Raw genomic sequence first — 21,478 nt, 5'->3', positions numbered from 1 at the left:
ACTCAGAATTTTACCTTATATTTAGCATTGACATTATTTGGGTCTCAAATCGTAAGAAAGAAATCTAGAATTTGCTTAAATTTTGGTAATGACCTTTTTATTAGCTATTGAAGTCTTGAAGTGGGTGATATGGGGCAAAATATTTTACCTTGAATTGTAGGAAAAAACCCAAGAAGTCCGAACATCTGACAAAAATGCATATACCTGACCTGAGTACATTCTTAAAGTGATTTGTGCATGATAAAATTGGATAAAAGACACAAGAGTCTGCTATTTCAAAAGCAACTACAAAAACAAACGAACTTGAAAGAATGGCTAAGATTATCTACTATTAACTTAACAGCATTCCTAGTGGTCAAATCTAAATGTATGTCCAAATGTATAATATTATTAAAAATGTTTATAAAATTTATATACTATAAACAAATATCATTCCAATATATTATTTTAACAAACCTTTGTCATATAAAATGTTAATTCGAAGCCAATTAGAGTTACCCAAGTAAGATGTTATTGGTTAACTCCGCTCCATTTAAACCATTCATTTTTTTAAACTGAATTTTCAAAAAAGGGGACGACGGTGGAGGCATCCGAATGACTGACATTTCTTTAAATGAAGAGAACACCTGTTAAAAGGTTTTACGAAACTGAGAACTACATTTTAAAAATAAACAATACATTATTCTGCTTTTTCATTGATATTTTAACTTAATTTGATATCAAATGACAATTAAAATGACTTGGGGAATTCGGTTTCAGTAGAATTCAAATAAACATCAGAAAATAACAATCAGGATTTTTTAAACAAACATTTGGGTATTCTTGCAAATGTGTCAAACTATAGGTTCATCGTGAATTACGGTCACGTACAGGTAATAGGTTTTATAATTTACTTGGATTACAATGCACAAAACTTTCGAAAGTTAATTAAAATTCAATACATTAAGTTGAATGGACACATAATTTCTACTTGAATATAAAACATATATGAATACAAGATAGAAACGATAACGCTTTCTTCAAAAAGATTAATAAATAAATAAAATTATGATTAATATTTTCAGATGATTAAATTCGAATGTCTGTAAACCTGCATGAAGGTCTTTTTATTTACAGGTTACATATATAAATTATAGACATGATTCACTTTAAATTCACAGAACCTTAACTGTCATTGTCCTTCGTGGTTCATTGGTCTTTTATATATAAATTAAGTCCAACAATGTTAGATCTAGTGCAAATTTGCGTCCTTCCTTCAGCGGGATTTGAACCTATTCTTCTATAACATTGAGGTAACTCGACCAACTTGGCCATATAAAATTAAGCTTTCGTTATTCGAATAATGCCTTTTCTCGTTGCCTTCATCTAAGGATGTAACAGAGTACACAATGTATGATGGCATATATAGATGTCATATTAGAACAAAACCTTTGTAGGTGTAAACCACACGAACTGACGAAATATATATCCTTTAGTATACCCCCAATATCCTTATTTTAATGAAAGCACATAACATAATACAAACTGTAAAAAATCTAAACAATATCTCAAAACATAAAGTTATATATTCTGAAGGCCTCTGATTAAAACTTTAATCACGAGCGAAAAATTTGCTGCATTTTTTACATTTCGTAACCAACAATGAGTGTTTCAAACGATCTTGGAAAAATAAGTATATCACATCTTTCTTGAGGATTTATTTGCAAAAGGCGACAGCAACTGAACATGATGAACGAATGCTGATGACATTGTAGTATTTCTCTATTATTCATCGTTAATGATTGAAAACTGAATTTGAAAATCGTCGTAAAAAATTGTATAATGGAATCATTTTTGTTTTTAATTATCGAACTTAATGTTTAATATCTTTCAGTATTTATTAAATGCAGTAGGAAATGCCATGTTGAAACATGGAAGAAAATTAAATGATCGCAAAAAGCTTTGTTTTTAAAAACGATATAAATTTCACTCTTGAAGATGAAAGGAAATTCATATTGATTATAACATGTTATTAACAAAAGCATCACTCAGCAAACGACTATCATTTAGTAGCTGTTCATAAATCAGAACATCTCTATTAATACTTAGCAAACAATGGGCGTGTATACGTCATGGAGTCCGATATTTATGCCTGACATTTGACCAAGGCCCATAATTCTCTGTAATGAATATGCCATGGTAACGGATTCAATCTTCTCTTTGTTTATTTCTCTCTCTGATGAATAGGAAACATCAACAGCTTTTTTGAAGTAAGAAGTCGACAATCGAATTAATTCTAAGATATGATAAATAAAATGACACGACTTGGGACTGCAACAAAATTGGTTCTATAAAAAAACTACATTGTTTGTGCAAGCTAAGGTATCATTTTTACAATGGGCAATAAGTATTTTTTCTTATTCTTTTCTTATTGTCGAAAGTTCGTCACTAATATAACATGTTTAATTTGACCAATCTATTTCGGAGCGAGTAGATAATGATACCAATGCATGCAAGCTGATATTGCACGTAACCTCGCTGCATCCGAGGGAAATATTGATAAGACCAAACAGCGATATTTCATATTGTTCATTGGGAGCAATCTAAAATGCAACTGATAATTAAGGTATCTATTGTTCTAAACTGAATTGTTCACTATATTGGCGCTTACAAAGACTTTAATGAGTTAATGTTTTATAATCATTACGATTTTCTTTTGACTAGAAATTTCTCAGGATTTTTAGCTGACACCAAACCAAAACTCTAAACCACATACCACATTGTACAGAAATATCAGCCGCTGGCTTGTTCTTCTGGACTGCAGGCTTTCTAATTGTAATGTGAAAATAAGAAGATGCGGTATAATTGCCAGTGAGATAACTGTCCACCAGAGACCAAATGACGTAAATTATAGCAATTATACGCCACCGTACAACCTTTAACGACGAGCAAAACCCTTATATATCCCCGACATGACAAAATGTTAAACAATTCAAAGAAGAAAACCAACGGCCTGATTGATGCTTAAAACAATATGCGAAAGTCGGTATAAGTCATAATTCGTTTTTGCTTTCATATTGCGAAGTTGTTTGCACTCTAAATGAATCTGAAATCTACTTCGAAAATGTATTATATTCTATATTTGCATCGAAAGTGTTATACCACTTTAACGAAAACATCACTTCCGATTTCATATACAAATAGAATTTCTAAACTTGCAGTGTGGGTTAAAGTAGACACTTCATTACATTATAAAACGCATTACTCTGTGTAATAGTGTGCAACATCAGCGAAAGGCTACTTTTACAATAAAAATAGAAAGAGAAGGAAGAAAATGTCAAGACCTTCAATCACCTTCTTTGAATTTTTTGTTTTCTTATATGCAAATCAAATTAAGTTGAACTTTTTACAGGGGTACCATACATGCATACAAAATGTAATATAATTTGAAATAATTTCACAACTAGGAAATTTATTTTGAAAATGCATGATTTCACAAATAATGTCAGGACAAAAACTTTTGATGGTATTACCCACCTGAGTGTATTGTTAAACTAACTTAAAATTTTAAATTCACCATCTTTAAATTGTTCATGTACCTTATATGGTATCCTCTTATTCAGACAGAATATCCGCAGATCCAACAACTGTCTGCTCTTTAGGTGTTTTTTTTTGTATTAAGAAAGAGAAATAGTTATATTTCAGAATTCTCAGACCGTCTTTCTGCCTTGAAATTTGCCTCATTGTACTTTTTTTAAACAACGAGAGACTTTAATTTTCTATTTCAATCGTTCACTAAATCTGCACAAGTAAATTGAAAAAGACAAATTGAAAACTAAAACCCCAAGAGAGTATGATGCATTGTTGATCGACATTTTAAATCAAACAATACTCAATTACCATTAGACAGTTTTAGAAATTTTTAATTAATTAGAGGTTTTCCAAGCGATTAATGTTTCAACGAAGTCATGTGTGGCAAACCAATTATTCCAGAAAGGGCTAAAGGGTCAGGACACCGTCTAATAAAAATATATTAGCCTCTGTGATGAGACTTCTGGAATTTCATTGAAGCAAAAGAAGGTTTTATTATTAAACATGATATTTTTATCATTTTTTTTCATCATTTAGTTGTTGTTTTTTTTTTTTGGGGGGGGGGGGGGGGGGGGGGGGGGGTGGGGGGAGGAGTTTTTTTTTTTTAGGTAGATAAGATCTTAGCTTAAAAGTAGGAACTCGCGGTTTACAACTTATGGTCTGAATAAGTTTTAAGTACATTCGACCTAATCGTAAATCGTAGAAGTTAAGGAAATAAAATCAAATGCCCATTCCTGAAATCAAAACGTTATTCCTTTTGAGAAGAATAAATATGGCATCGAGCGTGTAACATTAATTTCTTCAAGGTGTAAATTGAGACAGACACATTATATAACAATTGGTACTTGTTGCTATAGACTATTGCAAGAACGTCTTTATGCCCCACCTACGATAGTAGAGGGGCATTATGTTTTCTGGTCTGTGCGTCCGTCGGTTCGTCCTTCCGTCCGTCCGTCCGTCCGTCTGTCCCGCTTCAGGTTAAAGTTTTTGGTCAAGCTAGTTTTTGATTAAGTTGAAGTCCAATCAACTTGAAACTTAGTACACATGTTCCCTATGATATGATCTTTCTAATTTTAATGCCACATTAGAGTTTTGACCCCAAATTTCACGATCCACTGAACATAGAAAATGATAGTGCGAGTGGGGCATTCGTGTACTATGGACACATTCTTGTTTTAAAGTGTTTTTAGTTATCAACTAACGTCATACTTCATGATTTTTGGTGTCTTTTAATACTGAATAAAATAGTTTCTTACGCAAAGAAATAGTCATGGACGTTGGTGCTGCGTTAAACAATCAATCAATCAGATTAACTTTACGGTTTTTCATATTGCTCAATTGCAACACCTTTTGCTTATATCTTTATTGGTATTAGTCCAAGATTGCTTTGACGTCCCATGGTCCAAACAAGTCCTAAAAAGGCCGTCATACTTCAGAGCAATCTTGGACTAGGTTGGTACCTATTTCATTGCGGCCGATAAAAACGTCTTTTGTAAAATTGTTCAATGGCATATGCATTTTGGTTACTTTTAAATGTAAAATTTGTCAGATTTCTTAACATAGGTGTAAATGGATAAGGGGATAAGTATTCAACCTTGTAATTTGAAGATCTTGCTTCTGAAAAAAACTGAATATGATAAAAAAAAAACTAATGCTTTTTAATCTAAATCAAAATAGACATAGCTGTAGAACGTAATTACTTGTGTCACAACACCAAACCTGCCTTCTTAACCAAATACTATGATTGATTAAAAAAAGCATACATCACAGTTATAACTATCCTTAACTAGCTGTCTAAATTGCACAAAACAATTATACGTCTTGATGTAACTAAAGTCAACAAAAGATGGAGAGAAAATGTGAGTTTGAAACTATATGTCAATCAAAACTTGACTTTGAAGCACTAAAAGCCCTAAGGAGTAGAAGTTCACGAGCATTCGGCAATTAAGTATTGATTGGTTTTGTTTGTAAAGGGCAGACCACGACATTATATTCAAAAGAAAATTGAAAATGAAAAGAAATATGGATTTTGAAAGATGACAATGTTATATGATAATCAAAGAAATTATGTTCGTTTATATTTCGATGAAATCATATGATAGCAAAGACTTTTCATTCGAATTTTAAAAAAACATTTAATTAAAACCATTATTGATCAGTATTATTGCACGGATGTATCATCTCTTCAGCTAGATATTTATATCTATACTTTTCTGGACGTTCTTGCAGAACAACTCTTCAGGATTTCTGGTGCTCTAAAACACGTATAAGTTTTAACTACCAGAAAATTAAAATCAGGCAAACATTGTTTTATAAGCAGTGATTTCATGTCTTAATTTGTGTTTGTGATTTACGAAAATGTGCTTTGTTTATAAATCTGATAAACTACATTAAAACTCAAAAACTTATACTAGCAACCAAAACCTTAAAATATACTCAGTAAATAAAGTTTGGCAACATAAATAAATCAAGTAAGAAGTTTAAATCATTATAATCAAATTTTTGTTGAGTAAAAATTGCACCTAATGGTTTATTTTCTTTGTTACAATATTTCATTTATTGATATGTCTAGAAGTATAATTGTTTTTTAAAATATAAAACATAAAATTAACAAGAGGCTGTCAGATTGACCTCAAACCGAATTTTCCTGCATGAAAATGATATTTGCAAATCTGGACCCCTAAACAGGATCAAGTAAACAAATAAATGAATTTTTGTAGGGTTCAGAAATTGAAAGGGCAAAATCAATCTAAGTATCACTTTTCGCTACTTAATGTCTACAACTCAACAACGATATTTAAGCCTTCGGAAATCCGGTTAAAATATTTGTTGCTAAACTATTTTTTTTCTCAGTATATTTCAGAAAATGCCATAATGTTAACTGCTTTGTAATAGCGTATATAGAACGCTAATTTTGATAGAAGTTTGTCACTCGTTATATCCAACAATACTTAAATTGCCTGACGATCCATAATTAGTCATAAATCCATAGGGTAGTTTATGCTAAGGGCAAATCTTAACAATGTTCGCGCTGAAAGTCATGCAATCATCTTTGAATCAATAAGAACCGAAGCTGTTTATTAACCGTTTAATCAGTTCTGATAGTACCATAATTGAAAAAGAGGAAATAAGGTAACTGTAACACTCCATTACGTCCTGTCCAACGTCGCGAGCCCAATGTACGTCTGCTTCATCTACCAAATCATCTAAGACGCTTGTTTCACAAGACATTGTTGATTACTTTGACATCAATCAAAGCATCTTGGCGGGAATCTTTGACCTACCCTTGTCGATTTTGCAGCTCGGTAAGGAGCCGATAATTAAAACATGTGTCATTGTTTATGTATTGACCATACTTATAAGGAGGGGGATATTTACGATGAGGTTATTTATTAAGATTAATGACGGACTGTCTTCGAAATAATTGAACGAATGCCATCTTTTATTAGAATGTTCATTTCTCATGATTCTATCTTAATTCTATACTTGGTCTTCAATATATAATTATCATAGACTATTTTCAAACAGTTACTGTGAATTGCAATTTACGCATCAAACGTATGTAATCAGTATGACGAACTCTGTAAATACATGTTATGGGAAAGATGGTCACATTTTCGTCCACTGTTCTGTCCATTGCTTTCTTGTTGGTTAATTATTTTTCGTCTGAAATAAGAATTTTGCATTTGGACACTTCAGTTGTTTTCCAATCATGCTGAAATTTATCAAGAGAAAAACTTTGGATCACTAACAGAAAAAAAGGAGACAAAACAATTGACGCCTCTGACGAAATGTCTAAAAAGCAATGCCGAATTTTATAAAAGCAAATCTTTGGTTTGTTCAACAGTTTCGAAAGGCATGATTGAAAATTGCTTACGAGTATCAATCTTTTTTGCTTGCATTTCGATCTGTTTGTCATACATGTAATAAGTTTCTCTCTGTTTTAGAACAAGGATGTCAAGTTTGATTGGTTTATTATATGACCGATCCGTTTTAGAGTATATGAAAATAGGAAAAACACAAAATATGAACAATTCAGAAAATGAGAAACAAATTGCAAGTTATCACTAATCGAATGAGTAAATGAAGCAATAAATAATATATTGATTAATCGTCATAAAATATACGTATTTGTCATGAAGTGGCCCACGAGGTTTGATTTTATCGGCAGAATTACCGTAACTCTCTGCATGCTTTCTATCAAATACCATACATGCTGACACTTTGCCTTTCTTCATTTGGAATATTTTGACATTGAAGTGCACCTCGCTATCAATTATCCATCGCTCTATTGTAAAATTTCCAATAACGAAAGATGCAACATCCAAAAATTATATGAAAGTTTTACTAATATAAAAAACGAAAATTTCCCGGGATTCTTCTTTGAACTGGAAATATGAAAGGAAATGAAAAATGAGATAATAATAACACTGGAAACAATTAACAGATACAAAAATCATTGCGGTTGAGTGTTCTGATTAAAATAATTCGATTTCATTCCCCTCTTGGTGCAATAACAGAAATGCATTTTAGACATTAACGTACCATGTTAATAAATAAATTATCACCTAGAATATTCCGAGAGTATGAAGTCATTTTAGAAGTGACTTGATCAATCTAGATACAAAAGTTAGCAACAAACATACCGGAAAACTAGATTTTACTATCAGTGATTTATTTAAGTACTGCACTTTTCTTAATAATCGCATTATTTACAATATGCTTTAGAGACTTATTAAACAAGCTGATATTGCTGACTGATAGGACTTTTTAGGATCATTGCTGAAGGACTGACAGAGTTAATTTAATACAAACAAAATAGACGTTTTTAATCAGTTAAAGAAAACTTCAAAGTTTTTTTTCATTTATTTTAAACAATTTTAATATGCATGTGCAAAATATAGATCGATTCCGAATAAATTTATAATGCATGTACAGTAACTATTTTCGTCGAACCTGAGACCTAAGCGGAGGCGAGGCATAACGATCCTGCTGGAAAAATAATGGTAAATTTCTATCAGCTTTTGAAATATATGCTTTTAGCTTTTCCCTGAAAAGATTTAAAAAATAATTCTAAGAAAATTTAACATGTTTTAATTTCAGTGACCTTATGGAAACATGTAATGTCACAGTGTTCGGAAGCCCACAACATGGCGTGTTCTTGGCCGCTTATTCAAATGAAAAATTATGACGATATCCTGTATCCTATTGGTGGATTCATTCCAGACTACAACGAAACTACTTTACATCAAATCTGCAGGTACAAATAACACAGCAATCAAAATCATTCAAATAGTCCAAGACATTTATATAGCATTGAAATAAAATAGAACCTTACACTATTTATAAATCGCATTATATATTTATATGAAACACCATACATCAAATAAGTAAACGACTACAGTTGTGGAATATTAGCTGCATATTTATATAAGAATGACATTTGGTATCCAGTTGTCCCCCTTGTTCTGTGATGTGACTTCTTTAAGTATTTACTTTGATTTGTCTATTTGGAGCAGTCTTTAGCTTTTACTCTTAATTTGAAACAATAATTTAGATTTTAAAAAGGTTTCAGTCAGTGTTGGTTTTTATACACCCGTCAACGACGGACATTTAACTGTATACCGTTATCCATCCGCCCATCAGTCCAGCACACTAACTAATGAACGCCTTAAGGAATTTTCTTTTTAAAAATCCTTAATTATTAAGAATGGTAATCTAAGAGTATGTAATTATGGCGATTTTCAAGTTTATCGTTTCAGACTCTTTTAATTTAAAGATCGAAATAAATACAATTTCATATGTGGCATACTTACGCAGGTAATTTTCTAACAACTTTCAAACTTCGAATTATTACTGAGAGTCTATTTTCATATTTTGGGCGACAACTTAGACCGAGTGGTAGTCTAAGTAGTTCATCTACTGTATCACTAGCCTGTTAAAAATGATATTGTGAGGTCAAACCTCGCACGTGGCAGGTGCGTTTGACTCCATCTTAATTGACTAGGGTTGTCAGTTTTCATGCCAAAGGTTGGTGGTTCTCGCCTTGAAAACCGACGTCCTCTACCAATAACAACTGACTGCTACGATATAACCAATAATGTCGATAGTGGCGCTAAAGACCAACTATGAATCAATCAATAAATTTTTTTTCCATTACAACGATTTCCTCTTTTTTCAGTTATTTGAATTTGTTTATGCGCATACTATCAAAGTTGGAAAGAGGAACATATTGTATACGTGTCCGACCGTTCAGTATATGATATATGTTTTGTGTACCTATATCCTCCTTTTAGTTTCAAGCTATGACTTTTATACAGATAAAAACATTATTTATATAAACAGATTGTTGCGGACGGGCGTATCATGCGGCCATGACAAACAAGTTAATTTTTACGTCGGATGTGACCTTGAGAGGTCATACCGGTATTCTGTTGTTGCAGAAATTTCGCTTTCGACTGATAACCGAACGTATTTCGTATAAATACGCGGATGTTATCGAGTGCAAAATAACATTTCTCATCGCTTGTTATAAATTCATTTCTTCAATGAATACTCATGAAAACATTTTTAAGAACATAAATAAATAACATGAAAATGTTTTGTCGTGAGAAATATATATAATGTTTATATATTATAAGTAAAAAAATCCTTAATATCTATGCACACGTACCGAAAAATTGTGTTTGCGGATGAATATGTCATTTATATCATGTGTATTGAAAAATTGTAAGGTGTACATATTTGTCTGGCAGGTATCATATTACCGCCTGTCATTTATTCATCATCCAACATAACTTGCGGTCATCCGATATTCAGTACTTTGATTATTAATGTTTGATAATGACCGTCTACTTATGTTATGAATAAACTCATTTTCAAAATATACAGCTATTTCCATTATCGAGATCTATTCAAATACTAACATGTTATACCAAAAATACATGTAATAATTTCTAAATTATGTCGATAATTTAAATGTGTATCAAGCCTCAACCAACGTGCAGGAAAAAGTCGATTGGATCGAAATAATTGCATCCAAATAAAAAAAGCAACAAAACAGGAAGGTGTTACAATGTCTTTTCTTTAAGAAATGAACAACCGAGTTTTTCTGATAAAATATTTATAAAATAACAAGTTTAATTCTTTTATGTGTGGTTATTTTGTATTACAAAAATTTCCCAAGAAACTAGAAACAATGGTATAATCATTTAAGCGTTATGAACTCAACCATACAGCTACCGTAGCTAACTATGAATGTTAATTGGATAGAAATTAACATTACGAATTACTAAGATGAAATTGATCTTATATTTTGTATTAGTGATGAAGGAAATGAGAAAAGCTCGATTAGATTCAATAAGAATTATTTCTGCATATCTGAATATAAAAAAGAATTGCGTGCAGCTGATAGTAGAAAATTCACCACCAACAATGACAAGTGTGATAATAGATGAATAAAAAAACTGTAAAGGAAACAAAAGAAAATACAAAAGATATGTGGAAAGATATCTATCGAACCTTGAATGTATAAAATGTTAGAATTACCTAACACTTTTGTAAATAGTTATTTTTTAAACAAATAGTTTTTGAAGACAGTAGATTTGAACTATCAGTTAGATCTGAACATATGTTATGGTTAAAATAAAGTATAACGATAAGGAAGAAAGAAAAACTAGAAATGTTTATGGACCATGATCGAAATAACCTTAATGTGGCGCCAATATTTTAAAATAATTGACAAAAATAAGTTTCTTAGGACAATTTAAATTGGAAAAACATCCATTTTTGTGTAAGTATACATAATAACATTTGTCTGTATATGTCAATCGACATTTTCAGATCAATCAAGTCAGATACGGAAATGTTGATATTTTACTTAACAAAATAACAAGATACCCGTTGAATTTGTAATAACTATGTTTGTCTGACATCAGTAAAAATCAAAATCATTCTCATAATAAAAGAAGTTTGTCAGTTTCATATCATTTGTCCAAATACATGTATACGAACATGGGATTGAAATACAGTTTGACCAGGTGCCTCCAAATAATACTAAATTTGGAGATACATGTATAAAATAAATCACAATATAGCTTTACTTTTTTATCATAGAGCTGTTAAAGATATATACGAGGCATTAATAGTAACAGAGGTTTGGGCCTATCACAAAAACTCCTCCAGCAAAGTTATGAGAAAGAACTACTGAAATCGACACAATTCAAATTATAAGATCACCATTACTAGTTGGTTGGCCTATGCGAAATGTCTTTTTCGCAGCACACGAGAGACATATGTTTTCCTAGTCTTTGATCTTATCTGCGATCGGTTTTTCATGTATAGATTTACGATTTTGTAACATCTGTAACCTAATATTGTCTGTTATTTATACCATATTCAAAAATCGAAAAACAATGTTTAATAAAAAAATAAAAACCGCAAAAATAGAAAAAAAAAACGAAGATAATAGATGAATTCCAAAAAGACCGAGAGCCTCAATTCCGGGTATCTGTCTTTGTAAACTTTCATTCAAATGCATGTTTTAATATCTTAATACAAGTATAATGACAAAGGGTTGTAATAATTATCTTATACGTTACTAATTTAGTACCACCTTTAGTCTTTTTCAGGAATATAAAACTTGTTCACAGCCATTCTTCATGAACTGTGACCAAGAAACCTTAACAGAATTCCATATTTTAGACAGTGCCTTTTCGCCTATTTGTGGTCATTTAGCAGCAGGTAAATCCAGTATGCGAGTATTAACGAGCAATTGACTTATAACATTTTGCATGTGGTCTAATAACAAAAAAAAAATTAGGTCTTATAGAATAATAATAAAAAAAGAAATCCAAAATGTCGAATCATTAACAGTAATTTTGATATATTTATATATTGTTTTACCTGCACTTTATCAAATGATAGATGAGCCTGTCCCATTAATACTTTTCAGTTTTTTGTTTTTTTAGCTTTCTCATTAATGTAATTGTTTATTGTCTATGAATGTCCAGTAAGGCTTTATTATTAGTGTGTTATTTACCTGTACTTATGAACGACATACTGAATTGTCTGAAAAGATACTGAACAGTACTGAAATAACTGCCAGCGAATTGTTTGAACAGTACTGAATATACCGCAGTGGATAATAAGTCTGGAAATTGACCAAAAGAGTGAACATGACTGAATACTGGTTCAGACTTTTCAGATGAAGTAAAGATCAAAATTACCTTTTAAGGCTGATATTTATTTATTAGTGAGTAATTTTCCGACAAAACATCAGCAAAGTTTAGAACTGTTGATGTCTGAGATTTTTACAATCATATGAATCAAACAAGCTATAACTGATTTGGAAGAAGAGTAACATTATGATAGTCTATTCGTAACATGTCTGCTTTGTTCAATACAAGTAGTACTTTTGAATAGTTTTACAGCTTGCATGTAGAAAATACAGACAAATAAATCAAACATCTCATTGCAAACTTTACAAGCCAATAACAGCGTCTTGCAAAGAACATTCATCAAAATATAATTAGAAACTAAATGAGAAAAAATCTTTTGGTCATTTGGGGTTTATCTTGTTATAAACAAATAAATGAAATACCTTTGGCATTCAACAAAAACTAACAATATTTAAAAATAAAATTGAAAAAAACTGATTATATAACAAGAAAACAACAGAGTGAGTGAAAGTGACAAAATGCACACAAGAGATACACATTATATAATAAATCCAGTTAAAAAAGATACACATGCGTTTTTTTATACATATTTTATGTATATTGGTAACAAAAAGATACAGTACTAGTTTAACAAAGTACATTAATTTAATGATGTGTATTAGGATAATGAGTATGAAAAACTAAAGACACAAGATACCAAAGGGATATCCAAACTCATAAGTCGAAAATTATCTGACTGCGCCACGGCAAAAAACAAAAAAAGACAAAAATACAAACATCAGTACAAAACACAACATAGAATACTAAAGACTGAGCAACACGAACCCCACCAAAAACCTGTGTGATCACAGAAGCGATAAGTCTAATTCGGTTGGTCACATTCGTGGAAAGAAGGGAGGATAAAGGTGACAAAGTTTACATATATACATTCATGTACAATAAATCAGATGTTACAATACTTGCACACTACACCTGCATATCAGGTATGCTCAACGATGGGAAATGAATGTACAAAGATTGGATCATGAAATATAGCAAATGTGGTTTACAGTTGTACAAATCTTCTAAATCCATTTTGAATATACAAGTGCAAACAAGTATGAGGATCATATATAAATCATTTAACAGTGCAACCACAAAATGTAAGGAAATGTTAAATCATTTACATTAGATAGTTAAAACTTAACGTAAATGTACACAAACTGAAAAATGTTCTAGAGTATCTAGATTTTTGGCGGTTTCAGTTAAATGATTTTCATTTGCAATAACAAGTTAAAGGCATGTGTTCTGTCTCCTTATTTGTTGCAGTCGGATTTATGTTCAAAGAATCTAAACATAGTTGTTAACATTTTACTTAAGAATTTTTATTTTCATATACTTGTACACGAAATGAATGTAATCTCGTTGCGATTTTTATAATCATTATGAAATACTGTTAATAGACAAATTCACAATTCACAAATGTACAAGTTTTCTGTGATGTCCTTTTTTTTGTTCATGCTGTAGACATAATACATTAAGATTGTAAAATATTACATTGAGATTGTAAACAAGATTAAAACATTTTAATTTATATTTGTTGGAGATACATGAATTCTTTTTATCGATAACTTAACACTTTTGCCTTTGATCTTGATGATACTGTCGTATTACATAAAAACGACATCGTTAATAAAAACAATAACTTCGCGTCAGATCAATCATGACGTAACTGATAAGGAAAATATCAGCTTTTCATAACTTCTGATAGATCTCTGATCGTCCTCTCAGACTGGCTTAGAAACTTGTGAAATTATCTTTCTGAAACATAAAAAAACCTTTATTTCTTTACTGTTTCCAAATTTTAACTGGTAAAACTACTTTTGATGTTGACCGAAAATCACATGTAACGCATTCTGGTATTCTGAGTTACAAATTTCTGTTATATCGAATTGTAGCACATTGATTTTACGAAAAACAAATTTGCACTGCAGTATTTCAATACAGATCTGTGTGTAAAATTTTACCTAAAAGTCTGTAGACGTAAGACTTAATATACAATTTCCTTTTTTATGACAGAATGTTTTTTACTATTATTGACAATATTTTTGGAACTTTTCAAGTCTGTATATATAATTTCAGAATATATTAAACAAAGAAGCTGTTTTCAACGATTGCAACGCACATATAAAAAGTGTCAAGAACATAGACAAGAACAATTAAATATGCAAGAGCCTGATGCAATACATTATAAATTACACATGTGCACGTATGTATTAATTTTGTTATTTGACGTCAGTTGAAGGCCATTTATACTTTTAGTGTATAAGAATACATGTGGATATCGCCCACTTGCATCTCTATGATCTAAGGGACTATAAGATTTTAAGTGTCCAGCCTTTTATGCTAATTAATTTAATACATTGAAAATATAATAGTTATCAACTTGACTGCTTTTCCCAAAGTGTCTGCCATGTTGAAATGATTTACACATACTGTAATACTGTTGTTTTTTTATTGCCTTTGATGATATTTACATGTATTTCATTATACCCCAAACCCACCTTGAAGAAGGGGTGTACAGTGATGCACATGTCCAAACATTCGTCTATCCGTCACAAGTTTAGTTTCCGGGTGGTAGTTAGAATACCGCAAAATCTTTTGAAATTTTAACAATGTCATGGACAATTTAATGTAACTCAATTACGATTTTGATGATGTTCACATGTACTGTTTAAGAGTTATACATGTTACCTTCAAATATTATATTTCTTTAGTTTCCGGATGATAATTAAAGTATCACTTCACATTCGCCTTTGAAATTTGAACACTATGTCATCGGTCACAAACTTCGTTGCCCATTATCAACCTTAAGAGTATATATATATTTTTTAATTTCTGGATGATTATTAAAGTACCACAATATCAAATCTTTTAAAATCAGAATACAATGACATGGACAATACAATACAGGTCGAGTTTAATTTTAATGATTTTGACAATTACCGTTCATGAGTTATTCTCGTCAGTTACCTGAACACTTGATATTTATTTACTTCCAGGTGATAATGAAAGTACCATTTTACAAATATATTTTTACACAATGCTATGAAACATAAAATACATAGATATAAGAAGATGTGGTATGAGTGCCAATTAAACAACTCTCCATCCAAGTCAAAATTTGTAAAAGTAAACCATTATAGGTCAAAGTACGGCCTTCAACACGAAGTCTTGGCTCACACCGAACAGTAAGCTATGAAGGCCCCCCAAAATGACCAGTGTTAAACCATTCAAACAGAAAAACCAACGGTCTAATCTATATAAAAAACGAGAAACGAGAAACACTTATGTACCACATCAACAAACGACAACCACTGAACATCAAGTTCCTGACTTAGGACAGGTGCAAACAAATGCAGCGGGTTTAAACGTTTTAATAGGCTCCAACCTTCAGCCTACCTGAAACAATAGTGTAACATCACAACATAGAAAGACACACTATAAAATATCAATTGAAATGGCTTAACTCAATCAAAAGACATATTAACAAAAACAAGTGAACATACACTGAACGAATTATTTTGATCTATGACACAATGAAAATACAAAATTAATAAAACAAGGCAGGTCACATTCAAGTTAATTTTTTTAATTTTTTCATTTACCCTTTAAGAGTTTTTCTATAAAAGGTAGTATTTGTGATCATTAGATCACTTGATTCTAAATTATCTAGGGAGTAAGATTAATACCATTGTTCTATTTCAAAAGATGATTTGTTATATAACTATATCACGTGCATCGGGTGTAATTTTTTCAAAACATCAATTAAAGTTCCAAAACCGTATTGAATTTTGTGTTTTCCATTCTCTTTAACTTCGTACTTAATTTGTCCGTTTTTGTCGAGCCTGCGACTTTTGGTCGCAGAAAGCTCGATATAGGGATAGTGATCCGGCGGCGGCGGCGTTAGCTAACTTCTTAAAAGCTTTATATTTCAGAAGGTGGAAGACCTGGATGCTTCATACTTTGTATATGGATGCCTCATGTTACGAAGTTTCCGTCAGTCACATGTCCAATGTCCTTGACCTCATTTTCATGGTTCAGTGACTACTTGAAAAAAAAGTTAACATTTTTTGTAATGTTAAATTCTCTCTTATTATAAGTAGTAGGATAACTATATTTGGTATGTGCGTACCTTGCAAGGTTCTCATGCCCGTCAGACAGTTTTCACTTGACCTCGACCTCATTTCATGGATCAGTGAACAAGGTTAAGTTTTGGTGGTCAAGTCCATATCTCAGATACTATAAGCAATAGGTCTAGTATATTCGGTGTATGGAAGGACTGTAAGGTGTACATGTCCAACTGGCAGGTGTCATCTGACCTTGACCTCATTTTCATGGTTCAGTGGTTTTAGTTAAGTTTTTGTGTTTTGGTCTGCTTTTCTTATACTGTATGCAATAGGTCTACTATATTTGGTGTATGGAATGATTGTAAGGTGTACATGTCTAGCTGGCAGGTGTCATCTGACCTTGACCTCGTTTTCATGGTTCAGTGGTCAAAGTTAAGTTTTTGAGTTTTGGTCTTTTTTTCTAATACTATATGCCATAGGTCAACTATATTTGGTGTATGGAAATATTTTATGATCTATATGTCAGTCACGTAGGTTTTATATGACCTTGACCTCATTTTCACGGTTCATTGATCAGTGTTAAGTTTTTGTGTTTTGGTCTGTTTTTCTTAAACTATAAGCAATAGGTCAACTATATTTGTTATATGGAAGAATTGTTAACTGTACATGTCTGCCTGGCACGGTTCATCTGACCTTGACCTCATTTTCATGGTTCATTGGTCAATGTTTAGTTTTCTTGGTTAATGTTAAGTTTATGTGACAGTTGTAATAAAGCTTTATATTTAGGACTATCAACATAATATCAATGATTAGTAAAGAAGGCGAGACATTTCAGTGTGTGCACTCTTGTTAACATTTTTAATTCGAGCAACACTGAAGAGTCTTTTGTAGACGAAACGCGCGTATGGCATACACAAATTTTAATCATGGTATATATGATGAGTTTATTTATAAAGAAAAAAATAATACACTTATCTATCATTTACAGGGTAACTAATGAATATGTTGGATGTACATTTACAGTGACAGCGTTGTTATGTTCTTTGGAAGCAGCAAATGTATATTTCAAAATTATAAATGAATCTATATCGTTCTTGCTTCTGAATTCTGGATTTTCATGTACAATTCGACATCCAAATGACGTTATAAAAGTTATAACGACAACAACGTCGACGACGACGATAACAACAGAGATAAAGACTACACCAACTAAATCGGTCCTACCATCTGTGACACAACATTCTAAAAACCCAACCAGTTCCGGGAAAAACTTAAAACTTTCGTTAAGTACTTTGCTGTGCGTATTTATCATATCAAGTGTTCTACAAGCATTGGATGTATAGCATTACAACTGGTAAATTTGTTGCATTTAAATGTTAAAAGTTTGTTTTTTATTATTTTAGTTATTTACTTAGTGAGTGCTGATGATCTCCAAATGGAGTACATAATATTAATGTCTTATGTAAAACTAGCTACGTATAGGACATCAGCTTTTAAGCATTATTTTTTTGATTCCAAAACAAGACTTATAAGAGACCTGAAATCGTAGAGGATAAAGCGTGTCGGACACACATTCCTTTCATTGTAACATAACAAAAACATGAATGTCAATTGAAACAAATGTAATTTATAAAAGTTTGTATGAATTGTTTTCTATGAATTTGGTAAAAACAAATCCAACATGGAAGTGCTAAAAATTAGATATTGTATATATACAACCTAACAGAAATTACTGTCAAACTTATATGCAAGATTGTTTCTATTTACACATATCTGCAATAAACATGGCCACTAGCAGAAGGAAAGGACTAGAATTCGAAAGTCAGATACTTCTAGCTAGAGGAAATGAGACGTTTTCGTGTCCCACTCTCGACACCGGTATTACGTTATTTCTTATTACACTGATATGATTGCATAAAGTGATTTGAATAACGCATCGTTACTTTGTCAAAGGTACATACAAATGCAAAATGAAACGACCATCATAATTTATTTTATGCAACATAAGAATCCTATATCATCGCCTTTAGTAAAGACACTCCATGCAATTTGAATGCACTTTACTGCATTGTCCGTTCAATTTAAATACTTATAAACATGAAGCTATAATACAAATGTTAAATTCAAAAATAATTTGAATCACTAGAAAAGTGTAGTGTTTGTATGAATTTCATGGCTATAATATGCATGTGTTTTTTTTTTTAATTAAGTCTGAATACACGTCATTATTTGAATTGACACAGACAGAACAAGTTTAACAGAACAAAGATTTTCTCTCCAAATTAACAAGCAACAAATGCACGTCAAAACTTTTTTTTTATTCTGTTTTCATTTCTTACCAATGATTTTTATAGTAGGAGGAGACGATTTATAGCAAATAGTTTGTGAATGTCAACTCTTTTGATTTGATATATGCAGTCTCAGAAATGTGTAATATAACTAAAATTGTTCAGCAATATGTATATTTTTTCCGGTCATCGAACGATTTATAATATCGTTGGTATATTGTGAGATGTTTGAACATGATGCTGTTATATTTACATATGTTAGATATATCCTACAATAAAAGTATATTGCACAAACATTTGTAAATATTGTAGAATATCAATTGTTTGTGCAATACATAATTATATCCTTGCAGCATCATCTATATCTACTCAATATTTATGTACAGTGCACTAAACAGAGCTGTATTCTACTGAAGGTTGAAAAGACAGTAATCTGACGATTTAATACAGACTTAAGCTTATTAAATCTGATATTTCCTGCAACATCTAAGAAAGTCCTATTATGTTTTAAATCAAAGTTATTAATTTGTTGATTGCCTCCTTGGTAACATTCGGTTTTTTTTTCATGAAATCAAAGCTTTTCGAGATCATTTGCTAATGAAAAGATGAGAATATGCGGTACAAAAATATATATAATATACAAAACCATAGACAAACGGGGTTCACACGAGTTTTCAGCATCGATATTTTCTTAAAATTCTAATGTAATAATTTCTTTGACCACTGTATACAGTGGATGATTATTATTTTTGCAAATCACGGGTAGGTATGATAAGAGACTTATTCTAATTCTTATCCGTTTTATACTTTCCCAAACTGGATGATATTTTTTTATAAACTATGCCTGGTTCTTTCGATATCAATTCTTCATTAATCAAAATTCAACTATGACATCAAATGTTCCTGCTTTACTCATTATTCGCTATCGTGACGTCACTTAAAAATAGACCATACCTCTTAAAAGAAACACTGATAGTTTTGTAGATAATTGAAAAAGGAAGATACATTTGCCTATACATTTTGTTTAAAAATCATAAGAGAAAAACATTTTACTACGGTATCTCATGCGATGAAATATTTCTTCACTCTCGGCAGTTAAAATTTCAATTATTTAAAAGACTCAACAAGCCTTTTATTTTAAATTTGAAAATTTAATTCTCGATAGTCTCCATATTGCACAGAGAAATCAGTACCATACTTTTCTATTCATTGTTTTCAATTCTATAATAAATAGAACGGACAAAACTGAGAATAGTTGAATGAAAATAAAACTTTAAATTTGTTGCATCCGAATTGCATTTCTTGATTTACCTCCAGCAAGAACGGTCATACCCCAAATAAATTGATAGCCAGTGACGTATAAATATCTAAGCATGTGTAGAGCTATATGATCAAAAGGGACATTAAAGGATAATCAGAACCATCTAAAGTCAACTTTGCATGAGGGTTACAGCAGATGTGTATGCTGTATAAACATATTTATAAACAGAAGAATAATACCCTAAAACTTAATACATCTATCATACAAATAATAATTATTAAAAAAAACGCATGTGTAAGGATATATTTAACATGATTATAGATTATGTTTGTATAGTTTCATGATTGATCCGTGACAATGAGCCGTTTTTTGTTTATATCTGTTAAATATTTATTTGAAAATGTAAAAAATATGTATAAATGTAAATATGATATGTTTGTTATAATAAATCTTTGATAAGAATCTTATTATTTTTTACTTATCAAATCAGTGTTAGCTACGATTTTGGTAGTATGAGTCGAAAAGGAAATAAAGTAGGTTTTTTTTCGTTTGAATATTTGAATTATAATTATCTATAATCAGTCAGATTGGTTCCAACGCTTTGCTGATACATTATTACAAAACATTATTCCAACTTCATTTGGATCCACGTATATGCAATCTATGATATGGTCAGTATGTACTGAAAAGTATGCCAGCTGAAATGGTCAAACTAAGGAAACCAACAGGAAGACCAATTTCGCTGACTTTTAAGGCCCGCCAAAATTATTTTTTGTAAAGTGTTAATGTATATTTTTTTTATTTACTTTATTAAATTAAGCATATTATTTTTACATATTTATATGTATGCCCATCGGCCATCTCCGAAGGTCAATGTCGATGGTTACTTAAATGCCATCTAGTCCCAAAATGTTGATACTTTATAAAGATTCTATGCATTGTTTATTGTTTCTTATGAAACTTTTGTAATTCTCACATACGGTTTATCATGTTATAAATAAAAATTCAGATTTCAAGTCAATTCAGTCGTCCAGAATTGTATGCCGCTTTATCAAAGCATACAATATGCAT

The 21,478-nt window shown here is 31.1% G+C and overlaps 1 protein-coding gene across 1 annotated transcript in view; it reads left to right on the top strand.

Annotated features, from left to right (window-relative positions):
- Nucleotides 1–20,869, top strand: part of LOC127704451 (uncharacterized) — a 39,313-nt gene extending 18,444 nt beyond the window's left edge. The window contains exons 2-5 of the mRNA XM_052208536.1: nucleotides 8,674–8,830; nucleotides 12,191–12,312; nucleotides 14,871–14,997; nucleotides 17,847–20,869. Of these exons, the coding sequence (XP_052064496.1) occupies nucleotides 8,674–8,830; nucleotides 12,191–12,312; nucleotides 14,871–14,997; nucleotides 17,847–18,201 (761 nt within the window). The 3' untranslated portion in view covers nucleotides 18,202–20,869. The remainder of the gene's footprint in view (nucleotides 1–8,673; nucleotides 8,831–12,190; nucleotides 12,313–14,870; nucleotides 14,998–17,846) is intronic.
- Nucleotides 20,870–21,478: the final 609 nt, after the last annotated feature.

The sequence above is a fragment of the Mytilus californianus genome, unplaced genomic scaffold (assembly GCF_021869535.1).
Source record: "Mytilus californianus isolate M0D057914Y unplaced genomic scaffold, xbMytCali1.0.p SCAF_6, whole genome shotgun sequence".
Classification (NCBI taxonomy): Eukaryota; Metazoa; Mollusca; class Bivalvia; order Mytilida; family Mytilidae; genus Mytilus; species Mytilus californianus.
The sequence above is the reverse complement of the archived record's forward strand: the minus strand, read 5'-3'. Positions and strand labels throughout refer to the sequence as shown.